At 41.3% G+C, this 25,908-nt stretch overlaps 1 protein-coding gene across 4 annotated transcripts in view; it reads left to right on the forward strand.

The window, feature by feature from the left end:
• LOC5566586 (E3 ubiquitin-protein ligase SH3RF1) overlaps window positions 1-25,908 on the forward strand; it is a 108,243-nt gene that overhangs the window by 74,612 nt on the left and 7,723 nt on the right. For all 4 annotated transcript variants that reach the window (XM_021854763.1, XM_021854762.1, XM_021854761.1 and 1 more), the window contains exons 8-10: window positions 16,067-16,727; window positions 16,786-16,920; window positions 16,984-17,223. In XM_021854763.1, the coding sequence (XP_021710455.1) occupies window positions 16,067-16,727; window positions 16,786-16,920; window positions 16,984-17,223 (1,036 nt within the window). The remainder of the gene's footprint in view (window positions 1-16,066; window positions 16,728-16,785; window positions 16,921-16,983; window positions 17,224-25,908) is intronic.

The raw sequence follows: 25,908 nt of genomic DNA on the forward strand, positions 1-25,908 counted from the left end.
ACTGGATCTCGTGAAAATCGTACTCTCTGCATAACATCCTTCGCATAATTTTGCACACCCTTCATCGTTGCCTTTTTTTTAAGACACCGACACGTTAATGCTTCCAGTGGACGATTTATCCTTTGAAGGAAGCACCAAACTAGACAACGCACTAGCATGCTACGCCCAGTGGCACAGTCGAAATACTTTCATGACGAAAAGTATTCCGACTGAAGCGGGAATCGAACCCACACTCCTTGACACGATGCAAATAAATGCTTGGCAACACTAACCGCCCGGTCACGAAGCCCACAGTTTCAGTTTTTTTAGATGTCTGGGCTTGATGCGAAAAATTACTTCGGCTTTCCATTATTAATCGATCAATTGGACTATTCATCCATGCAACTGTTACGACACGTTACACACAGAAATTGAAGCCGTCAGATTTTTTTCGAATGTGAACAAAAACTTTTTTTAAATGTCTGGGCTTAATACAAAAAATTACTTCGGCTTTCCATTATTAATCGATCAATTGGACTATGTGCAATTTTATTAAGGTGAAACATCTCGGAATCCAGAGATGGCCGTCCCAGTGGCCGACTTGTGACCCTACTCGCGTTTTCAAAGGTACTATACTATACTGGAGAACCAAACTGGAGAACTGCACTTTCTTACAGCTTGTTTTTAAATACCTTGGGCGATTTTCAAACTTTGGCCTTCATTATAGCGCAAAATCTTTCCACCGGACGAATTTCTGCTGAATTTGAGGGGTTGGCGGTTTTTGGTACAAAAACAATGTTATTGTACCAATCCAACGTCGATCGCGCGTAAGTGTATGATGCCAGATCCGGCCGAAATAATGTCTCGCATCCGTGAGACCGCAGGAAGGGCAACAGACGCTTCTGGAGGCACTCGGTGTGGTAAATTTCGCTGTTGACGGTACCCGTTGTAATGTACGGTTTACTCAGTTTACCGTATTGGCATATAGCCTGCCAGAGCAAGTATTTATTGGCGAATTTGTTCATTTTTTTCTTACATACAAGGAAGACATCAATTCCAGAACATCAAACTGTGATTTGGCAACGTAAAACTCCAGTCCCTGCATCTGCTTTGCGTCTGCCTTGACTTAGGTTTCGTCATCCATAACCACACATTTCGGTTTCGTTAACCATTCTCGATACAGCTTCCTTGCGCGAGATTTGGCAGCCGTGTTTTGTTCATCACGCCGGTTCGGTGTCTTCCGGACCTTGAATGCACGAAGCCCAGCTTGTTTCATGGTTTGCTGAACGAACCAGGCGGATCACTTGGCCTTCAGAGCCGCGTCACGAATCGTAAGGTTCGGATTACGCTTGAAATAATTCAACACCTTCCGGGCCTTCACAGGGTCAGCTGTGTTCGATTTTCTTCCACTTCCAGCCCGCCGCTCGGTCGTCTGGAACTCCTTAGAAGATTTTACCATCCTAGAGACAGTTGTATGGGTGATTCCCAGTTATCTTCCGATCCGACATACTCGCAGTCGGATTTTCCATGACGGCGCGCAAAATTCTCCGGCGCTTTTCTTCTTGTATCGATGCCATCCCAATAATCACTGAACCGATTTTGCACATGTAAACAATACACTCCAATCTTGTTATATCCAGATTTTCATCAATTTTTACCATGCCCATGGTACGGGACGACTTTTAGCGTAGTCAACATCTCCATGTGTTTACTCATTTTCGGGTAATTTGAATCGAGAGTGCAATCAGAATGCGAAGTTTTGTTTAATGTTTATGATCCATAATCGAGCAAGAGTCGCAATCAAATCACTGATTGCTTGCTTGGAGGCTTGCAGCACAGAATACCGCAGGATGCCTTTTAATGTGCTTGCAGGATGCCTTTTAATGTTTGCTCTCCTTCCAAAGTCATCGAAATGTTGAATGTGCTTCAACTTTTTGGCACATTATTAGCTGATTTAACAATATCAAAAATTGATATTTAAACCATAACAAACAATTAAACAAAACAATGGTCTCTATTTTCTTACAACTGACAGTGGGCGATATTCACTTATCGCCCGGGACATCCTGGCTACGAAGAACACTGTGTATCGATATATGGTTGTCATGGGCCTGATTTTTACCCACGGACAAAAAAGTTACACACGGATAAAAATGGCGCATTTTTTTCGAGTACAGGCCTCAGTAGGCAAACGTTCCTGATCTTCTTATTTTAAGGTTTCTGCTTAGTTCTGTGCTTAGTGCACAAAGCCAAAACAAAAAGTGCACTGTTGTTGGATGCTGCCTTCGCGAGATTAGTGCTTTTTAAGTTATAGTGTAATCTTAGAAGCTACACGGTAAAAAATCAGCACGTTCGATTGAATAGATTGATCACTTGACTCAATTCAAAACAACAATCACCATGATTTGAAGGGTTTCAACTTTGGATTTGCTCTACTGTCTCTAGAACTAGACTCTGAAGTGAAAAGTCGTTGATTTTGAACATCATGTCTTTTGTATGAAAGCAATCATTGACAGCTCGTTGTAGAAACTGATTGAGATCAACTCAACCCCTTTCAACAGATGCGAGTTGGTGTCGAGGTAAGACACTAGACTTGCACTCCGAAGATTAGTGGTTCAAATCTGGTTCAGGCGGAAATGTTTATTTTAACTTTTTTTTTATTTCAAATCAAAACATGCAACGTTTAATTCAAGTGCTGTTACCTTGATTTTGTCAAGATTTAACAGTAGTGCGAAACCAAGTGCAGAACTATTGATAGTATGGTGCTTATTTTTTACCGTGTAGATTTCAAACTGTTTCACCTTAACCCTTTAATTACCCGTCTTTAGACATAACTTAGCTCGGCAACCAAAATTTTATTTTTGGCTTATACCTTGAACCATAACACGCATATTTGGAAAGTTTTATACAAGTTTTTTTGTATTTTTGAAACATGTGAGCGGTTCCACGCCGTTTCGCAAACCCGATTATTTTTGTATTTTTTGAATCGCCTGAAAATTTGCATACAGATTCTTTATGACCAAAAAAGCCATTATGCACTTTCTACATTTTGAACCTCGCCTTATTTTTGAGAAGGGCGTATCGGAAAATGCATGGCAAATCTTTAAAAAACTGTAACTCGAAAACGGTTTGTCCGACCGATTTGAGATCTTCTACAAAGTTGTAGGTATTGCTTAAGACTATACGGAGAAAAATATGCACGGTAAAAAAAAGTTACAGATTATTTTTTGTTTCAAAAACAAAATTTTAAAATCGATTTTTCCCAGAAACGCAGTTTTGATTTTTTTTATTTTTGGATATGTTTTAGGGGACAACTTATGTGATTTATTGCACAATGTTTCAAAATGGAAGAATTATGGACAAAAAAGTTATGATTTTTCAAAAATTACAGATTTTGAAAAAAAAATCGAAATAGAGGAAAAGAATAATATTTTATGTGATTATTTGAAAGTTTAGAAAAATTGCAATCGGAAAGTACTTAAGTAATTTTTTTCTAGGTTGCATCAATTTTGAGATATACTCATATTTATATAAAATTTTCAAATAAAAAAAGAAAAATAGGCCCTTTTCAAGCATATTTCGTGTCTCTACATTCCAGAGAAAAAATATTTTGATTGAGCGAATTGTAGCTAAATCGTTTATCGTTTGATCAAAACATTTATGCTTAAGTATTGAAAAAAGAGTGCACGGTAAAAAATATAAACGATATTTTCAAATGAAAATTTGAAGCTAATAGTTCTTAAAAACCGCAACATTGATGTTTTAAATTTTTGGATATATTTTGCGGTTGTTGTAGGTATTGTTTAGGACTATTTGGAAAAAATATGCACTGTAAAAAATAATGACAGATTTTTTAATAAAAAAAAATTAAAATCGATTTTCTATGAAAATGCATCTGTGATTTTTATTATTTTTGGACATGTTTTAGGGGACAACTTATGTGATTTATTGCACAATGTTTCATAATGGAAGAATTATGGACAAAAATGTTATAATTTTATAAAATATTACAAATTTTGAAAAAATCGAAATAGAAGAAAACAATATTTTTTTATGTGTTTATTTGATAGTACAGAAAATGCATTGGAAGAGTACTTAAGTAAAATTTTTCTAGGTTGCATCAATTTCGAGATACAGTGGGATTCCGATTTTGGCACCCCCCGATTTTGGCAACAAAATGGATCCGTTTTTGGCAACATTTTTCAATACCATTAAAATTTATAATTTTTTGTAAATATTATCATGTCTGCTGCTTCATTCATTTGAATAGCAGGTCAACTCCACATTGATTGTATTCCAGAGCTCCATTTTCGTCGATATTTTCCCAAATCTCACCAAACACTAAGGACGCTTATTTACTTCAGAATGGTCATTGGTCGTACATTGACAACGTTTCATGAGGCCAATAATCTCCACTAGTATCTCAACAAAAGACCAATCTCTTTTCTTAGGCATTCATATCGAGTGACCAGCCCACTTGAGTCTGCCAGTAGGTGATACAATAAAAAACTCTTTTTTTTTCAGATTTGGAACAGCTTGTTTGAACAAAGCATCAGCACCGACATAAGAGCAACATAAAATCTATGACTCACACAGAGTTACAATCATAAATCTTGTCTCATCTTCTTGGCTCACTATCTTTATTATTATGCATTAACATACATTGCGCATGTAAAAACACACCGCAATAATAGATACAAATATGTTCAGCAAAATGTCGTGTATCATAACTTTTAATAATTTCAACTATTTAAAGCTTCGTTCCCTCTTTTCTATAGACTCTGTAAGGCGTTAGATTTGTTAAGAGACTATCCAGCATTCTATACTAGATTGTTAATCAAGGATACGGGTCTCAACAACGTCAAAATGTTCCTTACGAGCTGAGAGTTTCCTAACTGTACTCTGGAGAATCCTTAAGGGATTCTTGGTTTTTGTGAGACTTTTTAGAAATTTTAACGAATTCATGAGGATATCTGCAGATTCCAAGCATCTTGAGGGATCCTTATATGCGGTTTTTTCACCTCCGCTTAGGCCTAAACCTGGTTTAATCGTTTGGGTAAACGTGGTTTACGGCTTAAGCGAATGTGAAGAAATTGGCCCTTAGAGTGTATAATTGGTTATTGAGAATTATGTCCGAAATCTGGTGATTCATAATAAACTCTAGGGCGTCCTGTAAATTTTAAGCGGGATAATGTGAATTTCTAGTAGTATTTTTAATATTTATGTCAAAAGCTTGAGGATTTTGAAAAGGTTCCCAGAGTAATTTTAGGTGTGCTAGTGGTAGCCTAATAATAATAAACTTTAAATGTTTTTTTTTTATCGGAGACTTGAGAATTTTCTGCAACATCGTAGCGGAATTCCAAGATGTTAACTTCTAGCAAAGTCCTTAGCAAGATTTTGAGAACTCTATGCGAGATCGTACGGATGCTTGGCAAGATGCTTCAGAGCTCAAGCTTTTTTTCTGTAGATTTCTTATGAGAACCTGAAGATTCCTATAAGGTTCTTGATTTCAAAAGGTAGGTGTAAAACATATATCAAGCTCAATTTAAAATTATTTCAAGTAAAAACTAAATTCTACAAAATAACAAGTCACATTTATGCATCATCTCATGCTTATGTTTGCACTTTTGATTGCAGTCAACCATTCATTATAAAATGCTTTACTTTATCAGAAACATAAATTGAAGGAGCAATTCTAAACCACCCGAATTTTTCAAATTTTACGCTAAAGTCCAAAAGTTAAACTGATTTTAAATGTTCATACAATTAGAAAAAAAGCTGATGTCGTTTTGCAATACCCAGCGGTTTTGATTCGTAAATACGGCTTTATAAAAAAACAATTTTCTTCGTGTTCTCTCATAGTTTTAAGAAAATGTCCAGTTCTTGAATAAAGTTCAATTATGCGATTATTGGTTTTACAAGGCCCTCTTATACAAAAATTATACATAAAGCTTCTAAAAAATAATTGAAGACGTTGAGACATAAAAACGCCACCAGAAAAACGTTTGCCAGATTTAACTTTACGGGGTTATAGATTCATAGCACAGTATAATCCTTCGGAAAAATGCTTCGAAGTGAACCTTTTTGAAGTCTCAACGCCTTATGATTCCATAAAAATGATGTATTAACATTGTAATGATGCTTTCAAAACCAATAGTTGAAAAATAAAATTTGAAATATGGGTTCCGATTTTGGCACGGTTCCGTTTTTGGCAACTGAAAATTTAAACTTTGTTGCCAAAAACGGAATCCCACTGTATACTCATACTTATATAAAATTTTCAAATAAAAAAATAGGCTCTTTTCAAACATATTTTGTGTTTCTCCATTCCGGAAAATTTTATTTTGATTTCAACAACACAAACCAAGTCAAGTCAAGTACACAACACTGAAGACGGCTTTACAGTTGAGGTTGAAATACGCGTATCTGTCGAAGGATACAATAGTAGAATTAAAAGGAACAGTACTACTCATCTTTTTGTATATTTACAGGCATTCTACTAAACAGGCTCCACAAGGGTTTTCATCACTTTTGCCTGTGTTAGTAGATATGATGAACAAACACGTTTTTCCCATACCCATACATTTGGACATGGCAAATGAATAAAAGAAAAACGATGCTTTTTTTTAAACGTACTTCATGGGTACAAAAATAATGCGCTATGTTGTCAAGTTTTATCACTGTAGCAATCATCATTGAAAAAAATGCGGTACAAAAACTTCGTGGTTTGAAGTACCTATGTAGTATATAAGGTAAGTCTGAAACCGTGAGAGCATTAGTGTTGAATCAACAGTGGTTGTTCAGTGATTGTAGGTGACGTTTATTTTCCTGTGAAATTGACGTGCTACGAAAGAAGATACAGCATTATATTGTGGATTAAGGAGGCGTTTTACAGAGGTATTTATTTTTGTTGTGCGTGAAGCTGTACAAATATCATTTTTTCGCAATAAGTTATATCAGTTCAAGATGTATTAAACTGTTCAAACAAAGTTGTTCTAAACATTGTCGAAATCTTACGGAAGATAATATTCAGAAATTGGTTTTGTTGGGATTTGCAGAACAGAAAAAATTAAATAGTAAGCTTAAAATTTGTGATTCTTGACGTTTAAAACTGACTAATTGTACTCAACTATCTAGTAGCGATGACTCATCGAGCAGTGATGAACATGTAACTTCTGATACTGAAATGAATGTTCCAAGTCAGGAGTCTTTGGTAACTGTACCGTCAATGACCTCGGTCAATACGACTGATTCTGAAATAGGTGAATGTTCACAAAGTGAAAATATTTACCCATTAGCCGGGCTTAGCCCTGGGGACCAAAGGTACACCGTTGTGATATAATCACATTTTTAATGCCACGTTTAGATTTACTGTGTATATCTCGGAAGTGATGCATCTCAGCTAAATTTTACTTGAGTATTTTTCGATAGAAATTTTTCATATTTAAAAATATATAGTTATTTTTCTGTACTCAAAAAAACGCACCAAAAATATCGTTTTGCATGAATTCGTTTTATTTATTTTTTTAAATTATTTATTTTTTATCCAAAAATTTTCCGTTTTGAGGCATTAAGCAAGAAATTACAAACAATATGTTGCAAAACATATCCAAAAAACATCAATTTTGCGGTTTTTAAGAACAATGAACTTAAAATTTTCATTTGAAAATTTCGTTTATATTTTTTTTTACCGTGCATACTTTTTTAAATACTTTAGTATATAGGTTTTGATCAAACAATAAACAATTCAGCTACGATTCACTCAATCAAAATTAAATATTTGTGGAATGGAGAAACTCGAAATATGTTTGAAAAGGGCCTATTTTACTTTTTTATTTGAAAATTTTATATAAATATGAGTATATCTCGAAATTGATGCAACCTAGACAAAATTTACTTAAGACTTTTCGATTGCAATTTTTCTGTACTTTCAAATAATCACATAAAATATTATTCTTTTCCTCTATTTCGATTTTTTTTTCAAAATCTATATTTTTTTTAAAAAATCATAACTTTTTTGTCCATAATTCTTCCATTTTGAAACACTGTGCAATAAATCACATAAGTTGTCCCCTAAAACATATCCAAAAATAAAAAAAATCGAAACTGCGTGTCTGGAGAAAATCGATTTTAAAATTTTGTTTTTGAAATAAAAAATAATCTGTAACTTTTTTTTACCGTGCATATTTTTCTCCATATAATTCTAAGCAATACCTACAACTTTGTAGAAGATCTCAAATCGATCGGACAAACAGTTTTCGAGTTACAGTTTTTTAAGATTTGCTATGCATTTTCCGATACGCCCTTCTCAAAAATAAGGCGAGGTTCAAAATGGCGGTCTGAAGGTGCAAAATGGCATTTTTGGTTATAAAGAATCTGTATGCAAATTTTCAGGCGATTGAAAAAATACAAAAATTAAATAAAAAAAAAAATTCGTCATGTTCGGTGGAATTGCTCATGTTTGAAAAGATATTTTATATTATAACCTGCAAATGGCTGGGTTTAATTTAACATGAAAAACAAAAATTTGTAAATTTTATGTTTTTCCATAACTTATCAGCTATCACAGAAGAAGAGCCTGGTGGAATTGAAAATTCCAAAGTTTATCCCGTCTAAAGGCGGGGTTGGGTATTAGAGGGCCAATTATATTTTCAAAAGTACTGCAAAGACACTTATTTTTATTATTATCAAAAATCGGTATTCATAAGAGGATTCAAAAATGACAAAGGATAGGGATGTTAAAAAAAAATAAATAAATAAAAATTGGAAAAATCAAAAATTGAAATTCATAAATTTGTAAATAAAAATAAATCATTCTCCTAAACGTGTTTAGATCGATTTCAGATAGCAAAAAATGGAACTTAGATCGAAAATAAAAATTTTAAATATTAGAGGGCACTCCAACGCTAGCATCTCCAATAATTTCCACCTAAATTATTTTGAAAAGTTTTCCACAAACTATCCAGAGCTATCAGGACTAGTTTGATTGAATTTGTTGCAAATTACTGGAAGAGTTCTTGTATTCTTGTAGTTCTTGAAGATTTCTTGGAATAACCCATCTAAAGGAATTTATAGAGCAATTCCTGAGCTCTAGAACGAATCTGTATATACGTAACTGGAAGAAAAACTGAAAAAACCTACATTAGAATTCCTTGAAGAATTCTATTAGGATTTTTTGCAAGAATGGAACCTATGGAAGTTCTCCTAGAGTAACAACTGAAGAAATCGGTGGCAAAGCTATCAAAAACTAGTTTCCACTAGCTTTGCCACCGATTTCTTGTTACTCTAGGAGAAATTCCATAGGTTAAATTCTTGCAAAAAATCCTAATAGAATTCTCCAAGGAATTCTATTGTAGGTTTTTTCAGCTATTCTTCCAGATATTTATATACAGATTCAGAACCTTGTATCCAATTCCTTTTCTTGGTTTAGATTTCTAAATTGGAGACACCGGGCAACAAGCCAAATCAGTACAGATCAGAAATGTAGGAGATATGATTTCTTTTAGTTATGAGTACCTGTTCGATTACCTGAGCATCCCAACAGAGTGAACATTCCTAGAGCACCTTCTGTGCCGAACCACACTCTACACATTATTTTGTAAGTCTCCCAATTAACCTGAATAAACAAGTTCTGTACAATCATTCGAGTCAATCGGTCGCGTTTGATTTTACTCCCGAAACCGAAACCCGAAAAACGCAGAAAATTACAGTCCGCTTAGATCGGAAGGAACATTGTGGTCCTTCAACGACCGGATGTGCGAAAAACCGGTGGATTACGGTTGTTGTGCCGCGTTTTTCCCGTGAAAATCCGATACGAACACTCCGCCATCGCGTTCGGCCGAGTGTAGCGACGTGCTTTTTTGCAAATGGCGGTCGCTTCGAACATTGAAATTCGATTCGAGCATTCGTCCGCTGTTGTCGGTCGTGTGTAGTGACGCGTTGGCTGCTGTCCCGACTAAGGCCTCTAGTCGGGGTGGCACGTGGCGGTCACTTCTGAAGAGGAAAGTAGACGATTGTGATTTGTGAGCATCCGATAGTGGATGTACCGCTAGGCGGTCGCGTGAAAAAAAAGTGAATTAGTGAATTGAGCATTCGACCACTGCTGGCCGAGTGTAGCGACGCTAGCTGCAGTTGCACTAAGCGATCGCTTCGAGTAAACCGTGAGCATCCTTTGGATGTGACGCTCAGCCGTCTCGAAAGAACAAAAATTTCGAAGAAGAAAGTGCTTTTCCAACAAGTATCGGTGGAATTTGTTCTCACAAATGGCGGTCGTTCAATGTGATGTGATTCGCGACTGTGAAGAAGATGTTTGCCACACCACCGCCTAAGAAGGAGAAGATTCCAAGAACACCGATAAGTGAACAAAAAGAAGAACAAAAGCGTAAAGAAGAAAATAAGAAGATGGAAGAGCAGTTGAAAGTGCTGGTTCATCAGAGAGGGGCAGTAAAAGGGAAGTTGACGCGTGTGTGTAGTGCTTTGCGGCATAGTGATGAAGAACCGAATCCGAACATTTTGAACGTTCACTTCCTGCAACTCCACCAAAAGACAGTGGAGCATTGCTATCGCGAGTACAACGACTTTCAGAACAAGATTTACGCGCTACCCCTCTCTGATGAGCGTCGTGCCGAGCAATGGGAAAAATATGTGGATTTTGAATCGCTTCATAATGACTTGGTCATCCGACTGAGTGCACTGATGGAGAAGGCAAATAAAGCGGCAGCCGCTGAGGTGGTTCCTCTATCCGGGATCGAACCGGGAGCGTCACAACAGAAACTTTCTCATCATTTGATGTACCCAGCCCAGCCGTATCTGCCCCCGTTGCAAGTTCCGCTGCCGACCTTCGACGGGTCGTATGAAAAGTGGTATTCCTTCAAGTCGATGTTTACCACCGTGATGAATCGGCATCAGCAGGAAGAGCCGGCGCTTAAACTTTATCATCTTCGAAATTGCCTGGTCGGACAAGCAGCCGGTATCATCGACCAGGATCTGGTCAATAATAACGACTACGATGCCGCTTGGTTGGTGCTTGAACAGCGGTATGAGGATAAAAGAATCATCATCGACAAGCACATCGAGAATCTGTTTAACTTGCCGAAAGTTGGACAGGAAAATGTTGTGAACATGAGGAAGATGATCGACGTTTGCACGAAGAACGTTGACGCCCTGAGGAATCAAGAGTTACCTGTGGCTGGGCTTGGGGAACAGATGCTGGTGAACCTCATTGCTGCGAAGATGGACAAAAAGCTGCGGGTAGCGTGGGAAGCCCGCCAGAAGAAGGGAGTTTTGCCCACATATACGGCAACGCTGGATTTCCTACAAGAACAATGTCGAATCTATGAGAAGATCGACACGAAGCCGACGACGGAGAGTGCCAAAACAAAGGTGACGAAAAGTCACACACTAGTGTCAACCCGTGAAGCAAAAAACGAACAAAAGTGTTCAGTGTGTAAAGCAACTCACGAACTCTGGAAATGTGAGTCTTTTAAGAACAAAAGTGTGAGTGAAAAATATGATGTTTTGAAGCGATGCGGTGCCTGTTTCAATTGTTTGATGAAAGGCCACCGCACCAACGCGTGTGCCTCGAACCATTCTTGTCGAGAGTGCGGCAAGAAACATCATACGCTGCTGCATGTCGACGACTCTTCCAAGAAGACTTCTTCAGCAAGGCCAACGGAAGCACCCACACCAGAAGTGAAACCAAGTCCGACTCCGATTGACAGTAGCCCATCATCAGGAACTTCCACAACTCTGTGTACAAGTGTGGAAAGCCAAAAGAAGCAAACTTTGCTTTCGACTGCTGTGGTATTCGTTTACGGTAAGTGCGACACACCCTACCCATGCCGGGTGCTACTGGACTCCGCCTCGCAAATGAATTTCGTAACGGAGAGGTTTGCGAATCTACTTTCCTTGAGATTGGAGCCTGCTGATTATACGGTTAGTGGATTGAACGGCAACAATACACGAATTCGTCGTTTACTGCACACCACCGTGAAGTCCTGCCATGGAGAATATGCTGTTGATCTTGACTTGCTGGTGACTCCCCGAATCACTGGTGACTTGCCGGTGAAATCCTTCGACATTTCGGAATGGCCTATCCGCAACAAGGAAGTGTTGGCTGATCCGGCCTTCAACAAACGAGGACGCGTCGATATGCTGATCGGCGCCGAATACTTCTGGGAATTGCTGGAGAGTGACCGCATCGAGCTCGGCCCGAATCTGCCAACTCTAACGAACACCAAGCTTGGGTGGATCGCTGGAGGAGTAATCGCAAGCGACGAGCCAGTCGTTGCGCACACTTTCTGTCAGACTGCTGAGGATGAGCCGCTTATCGAGCTACTTAAGAGCTTTTACAACGTGGAAGCTTGTGACGAGATTCGCCTGCCTCCGAAGGCGGATGACGAGCGATGTTTGGAGCATTTCAGGCGCACTCACCGACGAACTGAAGAGGGAAGATACGTTGTGCAACACCCCTTCAACGAACGAAGACATGAGTTGGGCGATTCGCGTAGTATGGCGCTGCGGCGCTATCTGAACCTGGAGCGAAAATTGGATATGCAGCCGGAATTGAAAGAGCAATACTCGCAGTTCATTCGAGAATACGAGCTGCTCGGGCATATGCGTGTGGTACAGGAGGACCCGTCAGAGAAACATAATTCGGTGTTTTATCTGCCCCACCACTGCGTATTGAGACCAACAAGCACGACGACCAAATTAAGGGTCGTATTTGACGGTTCTGCTAAATCGTCCTCTGGCGTTTCCATCAACGACGTTCTGATGACTGGGCCGACCATCCAGAACGACCTCATAGCTATCCTGCTTCGATTCCGGGGATTCCAGTATGTATTCACACTGGACATTCCCAAAATGTTTCGCCAGGTCGACGTGCGCTCAGAAGACACAAAATATCAGCGTATTTTCTGGCGCTACAATCGAGAGGAACCTTTGACCATTCGAGAGCTCACAACAGTCACGTATGGGCTGGCGCCATCACCGTTTCAAGCCACCATGGCGCTCAAGCAGACCGCTGAGGATCATGAGGATGAATTTCCTGAAGCTGCTAAGGTCGTCGAGAAAGGCACGTATATGGATGACATCCTGTCGGGCGCCGACACTATTGATGCGGCGTGTCAACTGCAACGAGAAGTAACAGGTCTATTAGCAAAGGGTTGCTTCGATGCTCATAAATGGTGCGCAAATCATCCTGACATACTCGAAGATGTTCCTGATGCTCTGCGGGGCAATTCGTTCGAGGTTACAGATGACAACTCGAAATTGATCGTTAAGACGTTAGGCGTAACGTGGAATCCAGCCGAGGATTGGTTTTCGGTGTCAGTCTCCGACGAACGCATCGACGACGTGACGAGAAGGAAGCTTTTGAGTCAGCTCGCAAAATTATTCGATCCACTGGGCTTCTTTGGTCCAGTGCTTACTACTGCGAAACTGATTTTGCGGGAGGTTGGTGAACTGCAGATTGGCTGGGACGAACCAGTACCCGATGAAGTTGAATCCAAATGGCGAAACTTGCGCAAGGAAATGACACTTCTGAACCAGATACAACTGCCCAGGTGGATCTCGTGGAAAGGTCCGCTCCAACTGGAACTACATGGATTCTCGGATGCCTCCGACTTGGCCTACGGGGCATGCCTTTACGCTCGTGCTCTATTTCCGGATGGCTCCGTCAAAATGAGACTAATCTGCAGCAAGTCGCGCATTCTACCAAAAAAGAAGGCGAAGGAAAAGGCTATTACGACTCCACGTGCTGAACTTTTGGCGGCTTTGCTACTCGCTCGACTGATCGTGAAGTTTTCAGACGCTACAGAGCTGGAATTTGCATCAACAAATCTCTGGAGCGACTCAAGAATTGTTTTGGCATGGATTGGGAAGCCGTCGCAAATGCTAAACATCTATGTGGCGAATCGGGTGAGTGAGATCCAAGGGCTCGTCCCTGATTGCTTTTGGCGCTACATACCTACAAATGAGAACCCCGCCGATCTGATATCCCGGGGAGAGCAACCGAAGAAGCTTGTCGCATCTAGTCTGTGGTGGAATGGACCGCCTCTCCTCAATCGCGCTGTCGTCGAGGCAACGGAAGAAGCAGAAATTCCTGATGAAGAGCTTCCTGAAATGCGAGCTGGCGTCGTGCTGGCAGTGACGGTTCCCGTTCGGCGAATGATGATTTTTGACAGGGTGAGTAACTTTTCAAAAATCGTGCGCTACATGGCCTACTTCGCTCGCTTTGCGAGGTACATCAAATCGAGCAAAAGGGAAGTGATGAAGGGCCCACTCACTAGCGAAGAATCAATACAAGCGATCCTGTTAGTAGTACGGTTGGTCCAACATGAAGCATTCCAGCCCGAAATACGTGCTCTGCAAGACGGTGCTGACACGAAGCACCGACTCAACGGATTGAAAGCGTTCCTGGATAAAGAAGACGGCATTCTACGGGTAGGCGGTAGGATTAAGCGAGCATTTATTCCTTACGACAGCCGCCACCAAATGATACTTCCTGCAAAGCATCCGATTACCGAAGCGCTTGTCAGATACTTGCATTTGGATAATTTGCATATCGGACAGAAAGGACTGCTTGCGATTGTCCGACAGCGATACTGGCCACTAAACGTTAAGGCTACAATTCGCAAGGTAATTCGAAATTGCATAGTCTGCTTCAAAGCAAACCCTCTGAAAACAACGCAAATGATGGGCGATCTACCGTCCTATCGGATTCGACCAGCTCCGGTCTTCACAAACACCGGCGTTGACTACGCTGGACCATTTTGGGTCAAGTCATCCTCTGCTGCGCGTAAACCTCTCATCACAAAGGCTTACGTGTGCCTGTTTGTGTGTATGCAAACTCGTGCTATACACCTGGAATTGGTCTCTGACCTGACGACGGATGCGTTCCTCGCAGCCTTGAGACGCTTCACAAGCCGACGAGGATATCCGAAAACGATGCGTTCCGACAACGCGACCAACTTTGTCGGGGCTAAGACAGAGTTGCACGAGTTGTGGCAGCTTTTCCAGAACCAGTGTTCCACCAAAAAGATCATAAGCTTCTGCACCGAGAAGGGAATGGAATGGTCTTTCATTCCGCCAAGGAGCCCTCACTTTGGCGGAATATGGGAGGCCGGGGTGAAGCAGGTCAAACATCACTTGACACGAATCGTCGGTGACCGGAAGCTAACCTACGAAGAGCTGTACACAACGCTAACGCAAATCGAGGCAGTACTCAATTCTCGGCCCCTGGCGCCGTGTTCAGACGATCCGAGTGACTACGCGGCGATAACACCGGCACACTTTTTGATTGGGCGAGAAATGCAAGCGGTAGCTGAACCGTCCTATCTCGATCTAAAATACAACTCCCTTTCGAGATGGCAACTAGTGCAGAGCATGGTACAGCATTTTTGGAAGAGATGGACAGCGGAGTGTCTGCCGGAACTCCAAAATCGTCAGAAGTGGCTGAAAACAAAGAAAATCGTTAATAACAGTTTGGTACTATTGATGGACAAGAATCAGCCACCCATGCAGTGGGCGCTAGGAAGAATTACTGCGACGCATCCTGGTGAGGACGGCGTGATTCGCGTCGTTACAATAAGAGTTCCTAATGGAGGAGAGTTTAAGAGGGCAGTAACTGAAATATGTTTTTTGCCATTGGATGAAGATAACGCTTGAAATATGTATTTCAACCCGGGGAGGGTGTTCGATTACCTGAGCATCCCAACAGAGTGAACATTCCTAGAGCACCTTCTGTGCCGAACCACACTCTACACATTATTTTGTAAGTCTCCCAATTAACCTGAATAAACAAGTTCTGTACAATCATTCGAGTCAATCGGTCGCGTTTGATTTTACTCCCGAAACCGAAACCCGAAAAACGCAGAAAATTACAGTCCGCTTAGATCGGAAGGAACAGTACCCGTTCAGACGTTGATGAGGGTTAGCAAAAAATGATCTTTAAAACCACAATAAAACACAGTTGTTCATTAGAACTAGTTGTTCAGCTATTAAAAAAAATTATCAGTAAAAAATATTATAAAGAATTGCTTGTCTTTTTCTCTAGTTGATGCTAATTATTGTGTTTTTCTAATAGCGATCTATTACGTCACCGAACGCTGTCAGGACGGTTGGTTCAAGGGCGCCAACCGGCAGCAAAAGTCTGGAGTTTTCCCTGGTAATTACGTTACCGTGTACAAGGGCCGTGAAGTTGGCCACTCCAGCCAATCCAAGCACACAAACAGCCAGGGACTATCCCCCTGTACCACTGCCTCTACCAACACCACTTCCGGGGTCCAGAATCCGTCCAATAACCTAGCCCAAATCACACTGCCTGCCTTACCCCCACGGGACGCTACTATTACCAACAGTCCCTCATCTGCCGCTGTTGCGGGCCCATTGTGGACCAAACAGCAACAACAGCAGCATCCCAATCAATCGGGATACATAGATTCCCTCTTTGGAAGGAAATCTGGAAGTGCACCCCCAGATAGGAACACCGCTGCTGCAGCCGGAGCAGAACCTTCGCCGAGTGCAGCAACTGCACAACCGGTCAAGGAGAAGAAGGATTCGTCGGCGGTCAGTTTGATGAAGCGGCTGACCAATATTAAGCGATCAAAATCTCCGACTTCTGGCAGCAGTGGTACTACCAACCCGGCTTACTCCATGGATAACCCCGTGTTTGAGGATAGTTCTTTGCCGAGTGCTGCACCTATGAAGAACAACCTACAACAAATTATCAATCCGGTACATGTGAGGTAAGTGTCGCGTTTTATTTCTATACTGCGTGGAATACATGAAATACCTAAACTTTAGATCTGGTTCGTGTCCGAGTCAACTTCTTCAAAATCTCCCAGTCGACGTACTGTTAGCGCAAGGCCGCGAAAATGTTCCTTATATGTATGGCTCCCAACGGGTCAAACCCCACAAAGAGCGACCTTCCATGCATGGGTAAGTGTACCGCTACTTATGTCAAAAAATCGAACATCTCTTCAACCAGTTCCTTCATTTTAGTCTCAAAGCTGAAGCCACCGGTAAGCTTCCCTCAAAACATGCGGCTGCTGCAGGTTCAGCAGCACAGCAACAGCAACAATCTCACGAAGCGCCCGCCTCGACCTCGTCGGCGTCCCATGGACCGAAGCAATCTCATCCATATCACCGGAAATCTCAAAGCCTGGACGCCTCTGCTATCATCTCCCACATGAACGGGACGCCATCCAAGTCCAAGGGGCACTCGCAGACGGTCCGAGAGAGGTGAGTTTTTCTATTTCGACAATTTTGTTGTTCTATGTTCGAATGGGTGTCATAAGTGTATTTTTTTAAATTTCATACAAATGACCAACTTAAGAGATTTGAATGTAATTTCCACAGCTCTTCAAACATAACTTGAATTTCAACATATATTTTATTTAAACTTTAATGGTTCGTCACCTTAAGGGTCGACATTATTTTCTTTTGCATAGACACTTTTACATATTAATTGAAGGAATGTTTATATCTCACAAATAATTGTTTATCATGGTTTTATCGCTTATCAAAGTGAATCCTGTGACCCAACGATCCTCTCCATTGATAAACATCCCTCCCAGTAACCAAGGTGGAAATGCAGAGGTAAGCAACGGCTGTTTGGGCACGTCAGGAGTTAATCATCAATATTAACTTCCTTTTTCCGATCAGCCTAGATAGCCGTGTGCTGTCGGTAGCGATTGTTTCAATTGGCTAAGAATTAACACTACGGAATGCCTGTTCCGGTAGTGAAAGTGACCCCTAATTCATGCGACCTTAAGCTTACCGTGCCTAGAAATGAATGGTTAGGGGGGGGGGGGTCTAAAAAACATAACCGCAAACGGAGCCTGTGGAGTACCAGGGCGTCCTCTACAGTATTGTGCCCTTCCTGTGCTACCTGGAGCAATGGTGCAGGTGCTTGTGTTTCTCCGAGATAATCGGCTATCCTTCTTCAGTGTAGAACCTGAGGCAAAATAAAGATGCGATTATACGGGTGTTGTAATTTAGTTTAAACTTTCACCCTTATGGTTTCGCATTATGTGTTTTACACAATGTATTCTGTCGGGGCAGCAGGAACGAAAGTCCAGGGGCTTAACGGACTCCTCCAGGACCTCTGCGAGTTGGGGAGTTGCCCAGGATGTGGTGAAGTTCGCAGCGGGCTTTGGTAAACCTTCGTAAAAACCACAAAAATCCGAATGCAATTCTGTCACAGCGACCGGTGCCGCTGAAAGTACCAAAGCACCCTAGCCCAAACTAACAGGAGTGCCAACCAGCACATCAGGATTGATGCCAGTAAGATCCTGATTATGGCGTACTGGTCGCGATACAAACGGGTAAAGCATGGAACTACAAGTAGAAGTGCTTCGAGCACATTGGAACCAACGCCAGGATGGCCCCAATTATGTATACTGGCAGCACATGACTAAGGACAAAAAACGGTATATGTACTGGATAATATGCTTTGAGGCTGACAGCGGCGACATTCTTCTCCCTTAGTAGAGTCGGGTTACACTGGCCCGAAACGGCGAGTGGGTTAATGGCGCAGGCTGCTTCCGTCCCGTAAAACCGTGGCAGGCCTTAGAGTACGTTCCAAATCCGTCGCCTGGTTGTTCCAACTAGGCTCAGATGCCTTTACCTGACTTGCGCCGATCCGGCTCTGAACATAGTACCCCATAAAGCAGGGTGACCAGCGCACCGGGAAATCAGGAAAACCGGGAAAAAGCCGGGAATTTCAAATCACCGGGAGAAAACCGGGAAAAATACGGGAATTTCAATTAACACCGGGAAAATTTTGCAAAACAGTTAATGTTCCAACCAGCAAAATTCCTATACTATCGTTTAGTGGATTCTACTATAGCAACATTTGAATCCCAAACTAGTCAAGGATAGTATATGGAAACAGAATCTTTACACAAATGTTTGCAATTGAAACAGATTTGATCGATATTTTAGAGATAGCCTTACCGAAGATTTTCTTTAATCCAGTAATTAATTGGACTTCAAGTTAAAATCGTTTAGTATAGAAAAACCTAACGAATAGTGATTTTTCGAAGGTTTTATAAATTCCATGTTACAAAATAAATTGTTTGAATGAAATCAATTACATTTCTCTAAGCAAGCAATTCGATAAGCTCTTATTAATTGCATTTAAAATTGTATATAAATCTAAACTTAAAATTCCCCACTTAATGGTTCTATTTTTTAATGCTAAAGGTATGCTTTTGGCATCCTGGGGGTAATATCATTTGAAACATGTTTCGGAATCACTAAAGGTTGACGTATGACAATTGATAAACTCGGTTTAAAGTAAACTTATAAGGTGAAGATGTAGAGAAGCCATCCCCAAAATTTTCATAAGCACAAATCTAGAGAACCAAATAGCGGTTCGCGCTGAATATTTGATAAGCTTTAACCACTATCAAGTTTTCTAGTTTTGTGCTCTTGAAGTATTAAGGTATGGCTTCGTTTCATCTTCACCTTAATTTTAAAACTTCGATTCATTCTAAAATTGACTCGATCTCATCATACCAACAATGTTCAAGCATTTTGTACACTAAACATTTTCATAACAAATTTTACGACCGATCGTTTCATCTATCAGGCTGTAATTTAGCTGAAACTATTATGGGCCCAAACAATTTGAATGCGCGACCAAAATTTATATAACTTCAATAAGAATGTTTTCCATCTATCCCTAATAAGAATGCTTTAGTGTATGACCATAATATAGTCTTTTGAAATGATAAAATAGCGACGTTTTTAGTTTATAATTAAATCGGGAAAGTTTTTGAAATATCGGGAAAAAACCGGGAATTTGAAATTGAATTTTCACTGGCCATCCTGATAAAGGACTATGCAACTCTAGCATGGCCTCCCTACTTGCATAGATAACCATGGGATCATAAAGGCAACTATTCCAATGGAGTTGAATAGCGGCTCTTAGGACCCATAAGAGATGATCAACCAAAACAAACAACTAGTAGCGGAATGTGAAGGAGAGGCTTCTGGACCTAACAGTACCCGGCTAAGGTTCCCGTCAAGGAAGGAGGCGACCAACATCAACTTAAATGGGAACAGTGTGGGCAAAAGCCTAGATACTGTGACGACGGCTGCAACATGTGAGGTGACCGATGGCCCAGGACTAATCGAGGCCATGGATCGCAATAGGGAGTACCTCCCTAAAATGCAGGTAGCTGCTGAGAAACCTGATGTCATCATCGAGTTTGTTAAGAGCAAAAGCAATATCAACAAAGACTTGAAACCAAGTCTACTGAAATTGCGACAATCAGTCCTAGCTGCAAAGCAGGACTACGAGAAAGCCAAGGAACAACTTGGCAAAGTAGAAGGCAAAAGAGACACTAAGTCTCGTCAGACCGAAGTGTTTTCCTTCACAGGCAACGCGAATATATTTGATGATATTATTCGATACGCGATGCAAAAGAGGGGACCTTCCGAGGATGAATACGTGGCGAATAAACGTATGGTTGCTAAGGGAAAAATGACCTACGCGGCCGTCCTCCAGAACGATAAAACTGGCACGAGCCAAGCCCCGCGATCAAGAGGACATGGCAACGAAGAAGAGGCCAACACCAAGCCTAAGGCCAAGAAAGCCAAGCCAAAAAGGAACCCAGGGATAACCCGAACCAGGCAGTGCATCCACAGGAACCACGGGCGCAAGGCAACAGCAACCCGTTGGAAATAAGAAAAAACAGGAAACCGAAAACGGAGCCCAAGGAAAGCGCTAAACCGAAAACAGCGAAACGTAGGCGAAGCCCTCGTTATCAAAACGGAGGAAGCGAAATACGCCGAGGTTCTGAAGGCGATGCGAAGCACGGAGCAGTTATCGCCATTGGGCGCAGACGTGCGGAGCATAAGGCGACCTAGGATTGGTGAAATGATCCTAGTCTTGAAGAAGGACGCCAAGGAAAAGGGTGCAGTCTACAACCAACTGGCACAAGAAGTACCGTTTTGTCTCAAATTCCGAACAGACTCATATTCCGAACACTCGGTTTTTGTATGGCGATTTGGTTGAAATGTTTCGCTGAAATATGTCACCAAATAACAAGGAAATGACAGTCAATTGCAATTCAATTTTAACGTCTCCAATATAATTTATACTGCGGGAGTAGTGATGATTCACTAGTTTGAGACCAGTAGAACTAGCTCAGATAAATTTATTTGTGAAATTATTCATTTGAATACGGTTTATTCGTGCTGTTCGGAATTTGAATCAAGGTGTTCGGAATATGAGACAGAATCAACACAGTGTTCGGCATTTGAATCAAAATGTTGTTTCATACTTTTACGTTAAAACAATACTAAAACTAACTGATTTTTTTTTTTTTTTTTTTTTGTAAAACTGTTTATTGTGCGATTTAAAAAGTATTATTTACAATAATTCGTTTAAACTCCGCAATTCAACGCAAATTCTAATCCACTTACATCAATTCTATCGTTAATATTGTTAACATAGCAGATGTAATAAACAAATAGTCTAAGTATTTCAGTTCTTTTCGTCTGTCCGATGTTCTCCAATGAGGGTTGAGAAAGGTTCGTAAAGGATAATCTGCGCCAACCATTCAAAATCGTTGACACTTTTCTTTCCAGGAACTGCCACGCTGCGATCACACGGGGACATTCACTGAACTTGTGTTGAAGTGTTTCTGTCGCTGCACCGCAGTGTACACAGTTTTCTCCATCCGTTCGCCCTATCCTATGCAACAAACGACGATGTTCTTTTTTCTGATTCACAATCAGATAGAGTTCGCTACGCTCCATCGACGATAGTTTTTTCGATGCTATATTCTTCCAAACTCGGGCCCAGTTAACATTTTGATTTTCCTGTTCTACCTTTGGGGGATCCGTTTGTTCAACGTAGAAACGATAAATCAGATCGGCGGATGGGTTTTGCTGAATTTGAGGTGGCAAATTTGGAAAATTTTGGTGAATCAATTTCAAACAAGGATAATCTGGGAGGGGATTATCTTGGCCAATGAAGGACTTGTAGTATACCATGGAGTCGATGTCGTGGATGTGCCGATTTATAAGCAAAGCCTTGCACTTGAAGATTGGGAGGTGCAGCTTTAATCCACCATGGTCTGTGCTACGCGCCAATTGCTGTATCGGGACACGCGCTGGATTACGGCTCCATATAAAACTGCCCATTTTTGCCGTGATCTTAGCAATGTGCACGCAGTACGGAGGAAGTATCGAGGAAATATACCACATTTTGGAGCTTATGAAGGTATTCAACAGAGTTATTTTTTGATGCAGCGTGAGTGCGCGCATACCATGCAACCATACCAGTCGAGTGAATGTCGTCACCAAAGCATCCCAATTCAGTGTAACCATCAATCTGATGGAATAGGCGAAAATGACACCCAGTATTTTCATCTTGTGTTCGGTTGCCACCCATGGCACTCTTATTGGGTTCCCTTCAAAAAAGCCGACGTCGATAGATTTCGTTTTCTCCCAGTTTAGCTTCGCTCCAGCAATTCGCTCGAAGTGTGTGAATACCTCTCGGACCCTCTCGAGTCTTGCTATCGTCGTCACAATAACAGTGATATCATCTGCGTACGCTACTACTAAATCGGTACCACACTCGTGTTCCAGCTGTTTCATTAGGGGGTGTAGATACAACACAAAGAGGTGCATCGATAGGGGATCGCCCTGACGAACCGAACGCTGAATGGGTATTGCTGCTGAGAGATGTCCATTTACGAGAAGGCGTGAGGATGATAAATTTCCTATTCGCTCTAACAGCTGCACGAAACCGGGATTAAATCCGAGAGAGGTCATGGTTGTGTGCAGAAAATTCCGTCTTACTCGATCAAAAGCACTTTCAAGATCGAACGAAACAAGTTTTCCTCTCTGTTTTCGTCCGATCAGGCTGGCAATTCTATCTTTCAGTGAGAGAACAGCCTGGTAGATGTTCCGATCAGAATTTGAGCACTTCTGGCTTCGGGTGAGAATCTGATGATGTTGCATTACAGTCTCTAATCTACCTTTGAGAACACGTGAGAGGATTTTATAGTCTACGTTAAGTAGAGATATCGGCCTGTAAGAACGAGCAGAGTCATTTGTACCTTTCTTTTTAACTAACACGATTACACCATTCACAAACTCGGAAGGAAAATTTTGGGCCAACGCTTCGTTGATGACGAGATTGAGCTCTCGGTGGATAATATCGAATGTGCGCTGGTAGAACTCCTTCGGAATTCCATCGGGACCCGGTGATTTTCTATTTGCACTTGATTTTATGGCCGAGTATATTTCTTCCGTAGTTATTTCGTTAGTACATGCATCATTATGGACGTCTTCTAGTGGGATTATTCTCTCGCAGTGGAACATGTCCTCTTCAGCTACCGTAATTTCGCGTGAAATTGATCACTTTTCACGGTTTTTCTTGTCTGCTTTCTATAATTTTGAAAATGCCGAACAACTAAATGCAGGAAAACAAGTACAAAGGTGAGCCTCATCGGCTCACGTACTGAAATTTTCTAACAAATGTCATCTTAGTGCTAACAAATATCTCTAAAATAAAAAATCGGGGGATCTCATTTCGGGGTGAAATTGATCACTTGTCAATGCGATTATTGTTAGTTTCCAAAACAATTTTTCTTAATAAATTCGAGCTCCCTGAATCCGAATATGCTTGTTAAATTCTTAACAATACAATATTCATATGAATATTGAACAGTTAAATTTCAAGAATTACGCGGAAAACGCCTAAATGTATGCAATTTCCTAAGGAATTCCCTGATATCTATCAGAAATTCAATTATTTCAACCAAATGAGCAAATTGTTACGAGTTTTGGTGATGAAATCTGCTTTGGGGATATATCTTAATCATCCTCTCAAACTTTCAGGTGTATACCATGTTCGAATCCTTGTTTATAACTAGGAGTTTATGTATGTTTGTCAATACTGCACCGTACATGATTTTGAAATTTTGCATTATTTTCATAGTAATTAACATTCGTTAACGCAAAAAACTTCACAACACACAATTCGACAATAGTTACGACAAACAATGCTCATTCACTGCAAGTTAAATTGATATTTGTGCTCCATAAGGAAGACATAAAATCTGGTGACACGATGATCAATTTCACCCAACTGATCAATTTCACCCGAATTTACGGTAGCTCACTTCTTCCTTCCGTGTAAAGATCTCGAAAATGCATGAACAAATTCTGCACTATGGCATCCGATTTGTGGAGAATTTCATCGCCTTCCCCCTGCAATCGTGTGATGATTGTCTTCTTTCGTTTTCTTTCTCCTAACTGGAACGTAGAAAGTGGTTCACCTGCGACATATGTTTCATTTATTCGCACAAAGTGTTGTGTGAAATTTCGCTGTAATGCAAGCATTTGCGCCTTAAGGTGATTATAAAACGAAGCCAAACTTTGAATTTTCAAGTGCACAAGACGAGAGTATCTGACAACTGTTCGCGTTGAAAACCAATCAACTTGCTTGCTTGCTGGTGGTGACCAATGGGATAGATTTTCGACGCGAAGCGCTATTTGGTTCTCAATTCTTGTGCTCTTGAAAATTTGAGCTGTGGCTTCGTTCTATAATCACCTTAATGCGGTTAATCGTGGATATCATGTCTCGGTTTTGATAGTAACCGTCATAGGCCAACCTTAATTCTGCATATAATCGTTGATGCTCGTGATGGAAGTCATCGAAAACAGCTTTTGATTTCCAACGAAAAAAAGATTTGATCTTCGGTTTGGCATATGCGAGCCACCACGTTATCCACGATGGATAGCTACGGCGCTGGCGAGTCCAGTATTGCCAACGAATTCCAAATTCACGGATGTTTCCATCTGTTAGGAGGTGCGGGCGGAGGCACCAGAAACCTGAGCCATGTGGACGGCCGAGAGAGGGAAGACATAGGCGCACGGTCACAGCTAAATGATCGGAGAAGGAACAGACGTGTGTTTCGGTAGTTCTCAGTTGCTCACAGAGACCACTACTAACATACACACGATCAAGCCGAGATGCCGAATTGTGCGTAATGTATGTTGGACCTGGGGTACGCGATCGAAGTTTTACCCATACATCATGGAGCTGTGCTTGAAGCACGGTCGCTTGTAGAGCCGGACTGTGGTTGTTATTTGTTGCATCACATTTCCGAAGCACACAATTAAAGTCCCCTGCCAAGACTACGTGTTCGGTGTGGTGCCGAAGATAATACGCGATCGTGTTGTTGAAGAATCGTTCTCTTTCCGCACGCATTACTGTCCCTGATGGTGCGTACACGTTGCAGAGAGTAGTGTTATTAATCTGTAGAGCTATTAACCTGCCGTCGAGACTCTTCTCCACCGAGGAAAATTGAATATGTTCCCTCAGCGCAATAGCTGTCCCCCGCCTCATGTGGTCCACATTACAAACTACGTTGTAGCCGGGAAGACATAGTTGTTCATTTTCAACCTCCTGCAAAAATATGATGTCGAGGTCCATGGTACGAATAAATCTTTGGAGAGCATTGAGCTTAGTCGCATTGGTTATAGTGTTGATGTTTATTGTGGCAATGTTATACGAAGTATAATCCATGGTGAAATCTATGTTCTGATATCTTCGTCGTTCGAGAAGTCGCTACGATCATTTCGAGGCTTTTTGCCCGGCGGTCGCCTGCGCGCTCTTCTCACATACATCGAAGTTGATTCATCGGTCTCGTTTTCGATGCCTTCAGGAGATGCCGGTCTTCGTGTGCTGGTTCCACATCCGAGAGCGTTCTCATCTGCGTTATCCGTTGAGTTAGGGGGAGGGAGTGGGGGGAAGTCCGCTTCTGAGCGTTGCTTCGGCGTCTTGTTTGTAGTCGTCGATGCTGGTGGAGGCATTGCTCTAGCTGACGATTCGGGAATCGGTTTTGTCGGTGTTTGAGTGACTGGCGGCTCCGATGGAGGAGCGATAGGGATGTTTTT

Source organism: Aedes aegypti, chromosome 3, assembly GCF_002204515.2.
Source record: "Aedes aegypti strain LVP_AGWG chromosome 3, AaegL5.0 Primary Assembly, whole genome shotgun sequence".
Classification (NCBI taxonomy): domain Eukaryota; kingdom Metazoa; phylum Arthropoda; class Insecta; order Diptera; family Culicidae; genus Aedes; species Aedes aegypti.